At 42.0% G+C, this 12,000-nt stretch overlaps 1 protein-coding gene across 1 annotated transcript in view; it reads left to right on the forward strand.

Moving 5' to 3' along the window:
- The first annotated feature begins 1,559 nt into the window (after window positions 1-1,559).
- The window catches only part of LOC147712343 (uncharacterized), a 125,922-nt gene continuing 115,481 nt past the window's right edge, over window positions 1,560-12,000 (forward strand). Inside the window, exon 1 of the mRNA XM_086923037.1 lies at window positions 1,560-2,023. Coding sequence (XP_086779163.1) covers window positions 2,000-2,023 — 24 coding nt within the window. The 5' untranslated portion in view covers window positions 1,560-1,999. The remainder of the gene's footprint in view (window positions 2,024-12,000) is intronic.

Below are 12,000 nucleotides of genomic sequence, written 5' to 3' on the forward strand. Positions count from 1 at the left end.
TTACCTCTGAGTGACTCGGGTTCTTGTTGAACCTACAAGCCCAATATATCCCTTCAACCAGAAGGGTCCATCAAACATAATGGTATGTTGCTTTAAAAAAATCTCCCATACTTACAAGAAGTTACAGGTGAAAATGTTGGCACAATTGGGGTTTTTTTTCAACTCAATTTCAATCTATTTTTATTTCAACTGTTAGTTTCTATAGGAAAACCTTGACGGATCTACACAAATGAACTCTTGCTGAATTCCGACTTTTGTCTACTTTTCCGAAATGAATAGCTTCCCGGGATCCATTATTGCTTTCACACCCATTTCTTCTTCTAATTGGAAGGAAGTTAAAAGCACAAAAAATTTGAAAAATAGGCAATGCCCAGGTAAAATGCCAATACTGCGTAGAAAATGTTGGTTTTCTGACAAAAGTCTGCCTGTTCCTGAAAGCTAGGAAGATGATTTGGCACCACAAACCCTTTGTGGATATCGTTTGGAGGGGAAAAAATAAACGCTGAATTCTGCAGCACTGTTTCCCCCCAAAAAACAACATTTTGCTGTAGTTTTGTCCAATTTCTTGTCCCCCTCCAGGGAAATCCACAAACCCTGGGTACCTTTAGAATCTTCAGGATGTTGAGGAAAAGGATGCAAATTTGACATGAATACCTTAGCTGGACAAAATGTTACAGGGGCCTAAGCGTGAACTACCCCCAAATAGCTCCCCAAAAAAGCTTAGCAACGGGGGGGGGGGGGGGGGGGGGGGGGTTTGAGGCCTTGCAGTGAAGGGGTTAACAACCAGAGTTAAGTTACCTCTATTTAATCCCCTCAAAATTGCTGGGCACACAAAAATCTCTGCAGTAGGTGTCTTAAACTTGTTTGTGACAAATTAAGTAAACTAGAATATATTGGCTGTCATATTTGTCCTTGTTGACTCTGGTTTTCAAGCTCCGCCCCTTGTATACCTCTATTATAATCCCCTCAAAATTGCTGGGCACACAAAAATCTCTGCAGTAGGTGGCTTAAACTTGTTTGTGACAAATTAAGTAAACTAGAATATATTGGCTGTCATATTTGTCCTTGTTGACTCTGGTTTTCAAGCTCCGCCCCTTGTAACCCTACCTCTGCCACACCTTGACCCCCAATTTACAGGATGTCGCAATAAATGCGTAGTTTATCAAAATAGAAAAGCCGTAATTTAAGCTACTTCAGACGAAACAACCAACAGTATCAGTAGTGCTCGTTCAACATCAGGCATACAACTCTCTTTCCCTGTACAATGAACTTCCTGTCTGTGACCAGAAGTCCAAGAGGACGGAGCATCTGGAGTGCTGTATTTCTTTTCAACTGAACATGCTCAGAACATCAGACACTACACACTGAAAAATACTCAGTGAAAGCATCACCCGCCTGAGGCCGATCGGCGGTAAATTCTTTTCCAGAAAAGCTTGACTGTGCCTTAGCATGTCCTAAGAGAATAGTATCTCGGTAAGCTTGTGCGAGCGTCTCTATTGAGCATGCATTTAGTGATGTGTCTGTATTTTGAGCATGCGCAGTCAGTCATCGGCCCGTCTGCGCCTGCGGGATAGGTGCAGCCTGTGCGGTCTCTGGGGAGGAGCTGTGTGTTTGTTTGGGCTCTTTCTTTGTGTTATGATAGGGTTGACGTAAGCTGTGTGAAACTGTGACCTTTCACCTTTGTCTTGTCATTGGGAGCATGTACCTGAGCGCGTGTTCCATGTATCATTCCGTTATGTGTTATTTGTAGGGAGGGGAGCTGCATTTACTTGGGGTCTTTTCTCTTTGTTTCTCTTGTGAAGTAGGTCATTGGTCACTGTGTGTGTCTGGTCTGTTTTTTTGTAGAATGAGACCTGCTCGTCTGGGTCCTTTCCTCTTTCTTCTGTTTTTAGGAACACAGGAAGATATCTTGCTGGGTTGTTGCATCTCATCCTGTGCCCGATTATAAGGGCACTTACTAATCAGACATCTGGAGAATTACACCGAAATTTAGGAAAATATGGCCCACCCGGAGTCAGATGAGGTGAGTATGAAGTGCTGTAACGCGTTTTTATGCATTTCACTGTGTGTTTTAAAATATCAGTACATTAATGTGAACATTGGAAACTTGTTTCGAACATGTGCAAAGGAAGGCCCCATTTACTTTTTGCTGATCACATCCAGTCTAGGGAAGTATCCTCATTGGTGTCTACCGCTGAGAAACTAGGGAAAATATTTTTCAGAACATCTAGAGTGCTTAAAGATAGGCTGACCATGTTTGGAAAAACCTAAAAAAGAGACTTTCTGCAAACATGAAAGAAGGGCTACAATTTTGCATCCAATACGGGCCACAGAATGATTTTGTTGTCAGCGCTCACCACTATATAAAACCTAGGCAATGAGAAACTGAGGGTAATTATGTGCAGCACTTACATAGTATCATTTGTGTTAACTACATTCGTTATAGATAAGGTCTGATAAATCTATCATTTGCTGGAACACATGAAAACTTGCCTTCCTCTCTATCCAGCTGACCCTCTGAAAACCATAATATGTGCTAAACATACAGGGACGAACGGTGAAAAAGTGAGACTGACCTGGCAAATCCGTAACAACTGGTCACCCCGCCTAAAGAGAAAACATTGAGACTTTTTTCCCTTTCAAGTTTCAGTGTGACATTTGTTTAGGTTTGACATTATAAATATTAAATTCAGCTTTTATTGGTAAAATCCTTTTGGCGATATAAGAAACTTTCAACCGTGTTAGTGGGATTGCTGGATTTGTGATTGGATTAGCTACTTGTGTCAGGAATGGAGTTTAGCTTCTGCACCCCATACTTACCAAAACGCCTGCAGTTTTCACTGGTTTGGCAGGGCTGAAGGCAAGTCTTGTCCCAAAAACAACCATTTTGAAAAGCAGGCGTGCTATCAGGTTATGTTTAATTTACATTAATTAAAATACAAAGAGTATCCAAGTGTCTACAGTTATTCCATAACACTTGCAAGAACTACAGAAAAGAGCACACCAAAGAGACACTCACCGCGACAAATAGGGTGGTTTCTCATAATCTCAATTTTAAACTTCACTTTACACCTATACACTGCACTTAGTTCCCTCACACTCCACTAGTCTCATCACCTTTGAGTCATAACAGAACATCCTCGGGCTCCCCATCGCTATGATAGGGTTGTAGCCCTTAGAGTCACTAGTGTGACTATAAAGAGGAGACCCAGATGATGAAGCATGTCACCATTCGGTGAGTGATGGGAATCCCTTAAAATTTATTTCACTTTTTCTTTCACGTTTTTCCCTATTAGTCGCGGTGAGTGTCTCTTTGGTGTGCTCTTTTCTGTAGTTCTTGCAAGTTTTATAGAATAACTCTAGACCCTTGGATACTCTTTGTATTTTAAGTATTGTTAATTGGGGCGAGGTATCCAGGTTGGTCTTTAAAAAGGGCCTCAGACCCTCCATAAAATTTGTGTTTTTTTTTTTTTTAAATTTATTTACATTAATGCCTTTGCCCGACAGGTGTCCTAGCTTTTTCAAGACTTGCCACTTTAGAAAGATTTATTTCATGTACAATTGTTTTGCAAGAAAAAGTAAAAACAAACTGCACAGGCTAAGGGAAAATATTAGAGTCCGCAGCGTACAATAGTTCAAAACACTATATGTTAATGTTTGGATATGTATGTTGCAGTACCTTTTTAAAATTATGTTTGTGTAGTGCACTCCTTAAATCTAATTACCTACCAATCAAAGTTTTCATGAATCAGGGAAAATGATCAACACAGTCATATGATGAGTGCATCATTCCTTACATCTTTCCTTATCACATGTTTTGAAAAGTGCACAGTAAATGAAATTGTATGAAATAGCTCCGTACGAGGAACACTGAAAAAACAGGGAATATTTTAGAGCAGCGACACAAAATCATACAAATCTTCAACATCATAAAGAGAGAGTATTTTATTCCATTCATCCATCCATGTGGTTAACTGCCAAGTATGGCTAAAGGTGTTGCACTTAATACTGACGTAGAGTGCGATTATCTGCTACCAAGTCAAATTCTGGAAAGGGACAGAAAGGGTTCCTGATAAAGCAACAATTGTACACAGACATCCGAAATATACAACAAAACATATACAAGTAGGAAAATGAGGAGCTGACCCGAGAATTTGTGTTAAATCTGAGTTCCACATTATATCTGTATCTCTTCTTCTTTGTAAATGTGGGCAATAGGAGTGACATTTTCAGTTTTTAATTTCTCCTCTTCACCAGTCAACCTGGTCAGATCAGAGGCAGTCCTCATTATCTTTTGTTTCTCACTATGTGATGGCTGGTAAACCTTTAAATATTGTGGTGTTAATAACGGCCCCATATTGAACCATTTGAGCTTGAATTGTGGTTAAGCCGAACGTACCATGGTAGAGGTACGGGGAATCATCCACCTCCATTTTCTTTTCCATAATGGGGCAACATGATTCACTTTACATAATCTTTTTCGAACTACTTTGGCTGTAACACCATATATTGCAAAGGCAGTTCCGCAGGGGCAGCTTGTGTAATATTCCAGTGCTTCTAAGTCTGCCACAGTGCGCAAGAGCATTATTTATCTGCAGCATGCAGTCATTTGAGTGTGCATCAGAATCCAGTGTTGCTGACTGAGCAGTAGTATGCTGACTAACTGGCAGGGCAGGGACATTCAACTCACTAATGTTAGCTTGGTACACATTGCCTGCAGCTCCCTTGGTACATAACAGTGTGGACCTGTGCTCCCTATGCAGAAGGGAGTACCCCATCATCACATTAGTATGTACTTCTGCAGAGCAGAGTAATGTATGACTATTGGTCTGTGTACAGCGATGTCTGTATGTTTGCCTTTGTGCATGGATGTCTGTAAGTCTTATGGGTTTTCTGAAAATTGGTTTCTGTAGGTGTGTTGTTTTGTAGTCATGTGTGCATACGGTATTTGTGCATGCATCGTGTGGCTACAGTAGAAAGGCTTAGTCTGTTGACTTTGTAATTGATGGTAAGACAACATCACCTAACCATATTTCAAGTGGCTACATGAAAAAAGGAGACAACTCAGTTACCATTACTGTATTTTTATGCACCAAGTTTGTCTCACCAACAGGCCAGATGTATTTAGAGTTGAAGCACCGGAGCTCCTGTCTGTCATTCTGGTGGATTTCTCTCTTTGGCCAAGAGCATAGAGGAAGGTCCACCATATTTGGAGGTTGAGTCAAGAGGGCAGACATTTCTCAGCAAATATTGCCGTATTCACCATTAAAAGAGCCACATGGGGATGGAAAGCTCTTGTGGAAATTAAGACAGTTCCCGTATTAGATCGTGGAGTTTCCGCTACCATATGTAGGCCCTCAAAATATATCCTCGAAGTGGCGCACAGTCTCAGTGTCCAGGCACCGAAATTCCCAGTATTTTACGAACAGTAGATTTACCCTATCATCAAAGTCACCGTATCTATGGTGATCTCAGACAGCGGTACCTCAACAAGACTCAACAAGAGATCAGCCAGCCTGCATCTGGCAGTTGACATATCAACAGTTTTAATAAGGTTAGTTCTACACCGCGGCGTGCCAGATGGTAGAACTGGAATAGTAACAAGGTCAGGACTCCCACCGAATAACAGGGATTATAGATTTTTATGAGGGGAGCACACAACTTCCTTTTAAAAGGGGAGCACATGACTTCCTTAAAATATCTCAATACTTTGAACACCTAATTTTTTATGTGCACTATCAAGGACACACACAAGCCAAGAGGGACATATCTCAATACTTTTAACAGCACCCTAGAATCATTATTAATGTGCACCAGCAAGGACTCGCCAAAGCTCAAGAGGGATGCAAGTGTGAACAAGAAAACCAATTACGACATGACATTTTTAGGTGAAAATGGAGTGTCCCTAAGAGTACTGTAGCCAGAAAGACGATGGAGATCTGAAATTCTCCACCGTGCAGTATGCATTCTCTTCAACTTGTTAATCCTTTTGGTTTCACAGGGTCAAGTATTGGTGAAGTATTGAGGGAAGATGAGGAGATTTAGTCTACTGGTTATGATTAAGACTTCTGCTTCAAGAGTACACTGTGTGTGAATAATGGCTTCCACGCTTGACCACATTTTTTCATCCTGGGCAGATCACTTTAGGCTAGATTTAGAGTTTGGTTGGAGGTACAGCTGCAAACCATTTCATTTAATTTCTCTCATCTGAGAAGGCTGCAGATTGAAGTGTACCATGTTTAGATTAATCTTCCAGGGCAGCTGAGGTTTCAGTGCAAAACTGGCAAAATTTGCAGTCTGACAATTATATCAAGGCCCTCATATCAACAGTAATGTAAATAGGGAAAATCATTATTTTAATTTAAAGAGCATTGATTCTTTAAATATGGGTAGAATAAGCAAGCCACATACTGCTGTTACAATCAGTAATGTCATACTCTGTATCAACCAGAGACCATAAGTTACTTTGAAAGAGGATCTTATGCTATCTAGTTAGTGTCTCAGCTGAAGTCCAAAGAGATTCAAAATGTATGTATAGTATGTTTTTAGGTTTTTCTTAACATGTGCATTTGAGGAAAGGCATGCACACCTTGAATTATTAGAGCATCATCCTGAGTGTGTCACTAATTATGACTCTCACCAGTTTTCCCTGCATGCATTTCAAGTGAAAGTTTGCACATTTTGTGTGAGGAAACAACACTATATTTCGAATTTTGCTACTTGTAATTGAGAAAACGTGCAGTGTCAGTGCTTTTTCTTGCATTTCAACCTGCACAACTCGAATGGTGAGGTATTACCTCACTGGGGTAAACCCGAACCTCATGGTATCTGCATTTTCTCAGGAAGGTTTGCCTCCTGAAAATAACAGGGCAGTCAAAATGACAGTCTTAGTAGGTTACCCATCATATTTCTGTAAATGGTTCTCTTGGAGTTTTCCAAATATGATACTAATACTGTAATGGCTTTTGTGTGGCTATCTGCCGCATAACGACACCGATTTCATAACACATGTCATGTAGGCAAATGTTATGCTATGTGACGTAGACTTGTATATGTGAAATAGTACCTGGATCTACCCTGTGAACTGAAGAACCTGGGTAACATATGCAAACACTGAAACAATGGTTCTCACGGAAGCAAAGTTAATAGAACCAATTCGATTATTTCATAATATTATATCTGCATAAATCTAAATCAGCTCGATTCTTCTTACCAATGGAAGTGAAAGCGCCGAGGCCTACAAAGGTATCTTCTTGACCCTGATTTAGATTGATTTAGGATATGAAACTTTGATGTTCTACCTTTTTATTGGTGTGGGCTGTGTACTTCCACACTATGCTTAATGTCCATCCTTACCTATCTTGATGTAGAATGTCCCCTAAATAGATCCAAGGGTCGAAATGTTGACAATCTTTCGCCTTTGGACTGCTTTTTAATATCCAATCATCTTGATTATGTATTAAGAATGTGTTTCTATTGTACTTTGTATATGGCAGATTGATTCTGGGCAGCCAAGGCTCTAGTTTTTGTAAATCACTTTACACTTGCTCACAACTCATATGCACTATGTCACCTCACCTTAAAAAGTAGCACTGATTGTTTGCTTCTCGATTCCTGGATCATAAATGATTTATTGTCATCTAATTTGACTGTGAGTTTCTCATTACAATTGATTTGTATGTGGATATTGATATAATATCCTGAATTATTCATATTGTTTCTATTCACTTTGTTTTTGAGAGAACAACATAGATTTGTACATGGCCATATTGCATTTAGTGTGGCCTTGCTGAAGACATCTAAAGGTTTTTTGTAATATTTATTTTTAGTAACTTTAAGCTCTTTTTTCTTGACATAGCCCCACATGTTCAATCCTTCGCAAAGTAGTGTCATAGGCACTTGACTGTGTAACTATCCAGAGGGCTAGAAAGAGCTCTGTCAATCTATCAGGATTTGTATAGCGCAGCTGCATCACCCGTGAGGGTGTTGAGGCGCTGGGAGAGCATGCTTCCTGTTCTCTTATTGGTTAAACATTCGGGCCTTGAGGTACATCCTGAACTACTGTTAATATTTGTCACACTGAAAAAGTAAGGCCTGGTGTTCAAAAATGAAACCTAGATTTTCTTTTCAGGTTTATCTAACCCTTGGCAGCAATGAACCTTACCAACATTTATTGTAAGACAGTCTTGAGTTTCCCAAAAAATAATGGTTGGTAATACACATTGGGTTCCTACAATCAATATTGAGCCATTATCTATATTAGCGGGCCCTCATAAAGACATATATTTTCAAAACTAGACAACAGTTTGAGTAGATAATTTGCATTACGTAAAATAAGTACTGAGACGTAATTTGTCATCTGTATACAGAAGTCAGGGAGTGGGTCACAGAAGCTGCTCGATATAGCCCAATAATCTGTCCTTCAGAAACATTTAGCATCCTTTTATTAGGCAGCATCAACACTATTTGTTATTTTGCAATACAGTTTTTTTCTCCCTGCCAGGAGCTTTTTCGATTTATGTATATGCTCAAGGGCAGTTTGGGGGGTTAGTCTTAAAGTAACACGTGTACTTTGTACCTTTCTGGAGTCCAATTTGGCCATACAACATTTAGACTGCAATGTAGCATAACAGTAAACCTATCTATCATTCCTCCATGGTACCTACTATGTTTTTAGTTAAAAAAAAAAAAAAAAGCAAATGCACTGAGAATTCCAGTGGCATCCATTATTCTTTCTGTAAAAAGATAACTAACACTTGTATTGTCCATTAAGAAATCACAAATCTAATTTAGTTGGCAGAACCATGTTAGCTATTTAGATTCCTAGTAGAATCATTATGATCTCAAATCCCTTTCCTTCCCTTTTAGACTCAAAGTGCTGTGCACTTTCTGTGGAAGATGAGGTATAGTTTCTACTTGACTTGTGTGCCATTGCAAAGTAAGTAGCACACGTTAATATCCTTTGATTCCTTGTTGGGCAATTTTATAACCATTAGGGAAACTCTTGAGTACCATACACATGATCAAAACTACAAAGCAAATGCAACATCGTTCTGACTTAAGAATCCTTCCTGTTCCGATACAGGACCATGTTTAGTGTAACAACCGTTCAACAGTCTTTAGGAAAGTTTAAGTTAAATGTACAAAATATTTAAGGTCTGGTATCATAAGGTTACTTGGACTCGGCTTTCAGAAAACGTCCCTGCATTTCTAGAGGAGCACCACAGTTCTTGAAAAGTAAATGCAAGATCCATGTAGCAAGGTTCTGAACACATCATGATTGCCTAGCAAAGATGCTGTGGGCCATGAGGAAAGTTTTTTACCCATGAATCCAAGATGGCCACCATGTTTCCAAACTACCTGGAATTCATGGCCTGTAGGGAAATATCGTTCGTCCACATGATGCTGCCACATAGAGTTTTCTCTTTGCATGGAAAAACTTTATCTAGAAAATACTGGCTGTGAGAAGTTGGCTTGGTATATGCTGTCCACTATTTATAGGGGGTACCTTGCACCAGTCCAAACAACCCTTATTGATGAATAGGTTTAAGACAACCTTTATTGAAAGCTATCCTAGTGGTAGCTATGGAGAGCAGCCTTCAGGCTAAGTCTCAAAGGAATTTAAAGCAGCTTGGTTTACCAGATTATAGCCTCTTGAATGACCAAATGAAAGGAGAACCACAAAAGGTATATATAAAATATATGTATTTATTACTAAACACTCTCTACTAACCTCTTTATGAGCTTAGAGAGCAAGATACACAATATCAACACACTAGAACGTAAGTAAATAGCACAATATAAAATGGGCCCCAGGGGGAGACCAAACCATAGCTTAAGAAAGTGGTATAATAACCACGACTTGACTAGACACAGTGCCTACAGCACGTAGAATCACTGGGACCCCAAGGAATCACCCAAAGTAGTGACACAGGGGACCCACGGGGGACGCGTGCAGTGTGAGAACACAGACGCGAGTTCCGTACAATCATATTGGAAAGTCGCGGTTAGAATTTTAAAGATTAGGGACACTTCGGAGAGGACTTGGATCAACCCCTTTTAGACTTAGACAGTTCTCAGGCCAGTACCCATGTGAGCATCGGAGTACTCATGTTGCCTCACCCAGGGAAGCCGGGTGCATAGGTGTCAAATGGTGTCGGGAATCGTCGCTGTCTTCAAAGGCGAGTTGCTGCAAAGTGCTGTTACCTTGGAAAGGAAAAGTGTCCGGGGGGGATCCAAGCCTGGATCGGAGCTGTGAAGAACCTGAAAGCAGAGGGGACAGAGTCTGGGTCACTTCAGGGTGACCAGGGGCACGGTAGACTAATGCCCACCAATGTCGGGTATTTCAGGTGCAATGAGGTGAAGCTTGACTCCGCTGCTACGGGGACCAGGAGACGTTGGCGATGACCAGAGTCCGCAGGCGAGCTGTCCCACGAAGGATGTCCAGTGCTGGAGGGGGTGGGAGGGGGGGGTGTTGGTGTCTGAGTCCGATCAGAGACCAACAAGCCTTGGCAACAGCAACCCATGCAGTGAGAGTAAAAAGGCTTCGGTGTCGACCAGCAAGGTCCTGGTGACTCCCCAAGCGATGGAGAGGCAGGGCACGTCTGGAGCAACCAGGTAAGCCCATTGAAAGTTACAGTACCTTTCTCAGGGACTCAAAAGTCAATGGAAAAGGGATCTCAAAGGGACCTCAAGAGGAATCACTAAATACCAGCCCACAGGTCACTCGTGGAGTGTAGGCCAGTAATCTTCAGTGGAATCACCGCTCGGGGTATGGACTACGAGTGGCCCAAAGCACAGCCTCAAGGATCGCCAAGAAGCATATGCTGCTGCAAATGTGCACGTGTCCAGGGGTTCGGGTTGCACGGTCCCCACAAGGGCTTTGGTTATCAGATTTGCTGAGAGCACGGATCGGCCTCGGGAAGCTTGGAAACCCACCTCCTGTGTTGCAAAGTCTTTGGAGTCCTTCAGGAGCTGCGTAGTTGCAAACCGGACAGATGCGTCTTTGGTGCCTGATATGCAGGAGAGTAACTCTTTTACTCCAAGAGAGATTCTTTGGTCAGCCAACGAAGTGTAGATAGTTGAAGTTCTGGGATTCTGTAGCAGAGTTTCGTCCAGGTAAATCTAAAGTCCTGTAGTCAGGGGTTCCTACTTTATACCCAAGAAAGGGGTGGGACAAACTCTGGGGACCCACCTATGGGAGGGTCAGGACAGAGGGGTGGTTACACCCATGTCCTTTGTCCAGTTTCGCGCCAGAGCAGGGGCTGAGTGCCCCTGCAACCGGTTTGAGCTGGACTATGCACAGGGACACCAAATGCGCCCCCAGTGCAGACATCAAAGCACTCTTGGAGTGCACCCACCCAGCCCCAATACACTAAAGCCCTTTATGGTAGGTGGTTACACCTCCTTGTGACAGGAATCCTTTTGTCCAGCCTCCCGTGCAGGAGTTTCGTCCAGCAGCAGGTGGGCAGACACGTATCTGTGACTGACAGCATCCATTTTGTGATGCCAGGGTTCTGTGAAGCTGGCACCGGGTGTACCCATGTAGTCATAGGACTGGCGGGGAGGTATGATTCCAAGGTGTTTGACACCAAATACAACATGTTTCCTTGCAGCCATGTCAAAGTTAGCATTTACCGCGAGGTTATAATGCACTTAAGAGTATATGGTTGGCTGCATCACAGAACAACCCCGGAGAATAGATTCCGAAGGCTGCAGAGCGGTCCTGCTCATGCATGGGCACCCTCTTACACAAAACCCAGCACCTGCATTCAGGATTGATAAGGCCTGCCATAGGGGCGACTGATAGGTTTATGTGTGCATTGATGTAAGGTAGATATAGGGAACGCATATCTAAGTAAGGGGTGCATACACCACCTTACACAGGCTGCTGTAGCAGAACTGTTGTGTCATTTTGAGTGGTCTCTCGGGGGTGGCATAATACATGCTGCAGCCCCCGAGAGGCCTCTGGGGTACAGTGGCCCTGGGTATATAGGATAC

The sequence above is a fragment of the Lissotriton vulgaris genome, chromosome 5 (genome assembly GCF_964263255.1).
Source record: "Lissotriton vulgaris chromosome 5, aLisVul1.2, whole genome shotgun sequence".
NCBI lineage: Eukaryota > Metazoa > Chordata > Amphibia > Caudata > Salamandridae > Lissotriton > Lissotriton vulgaris.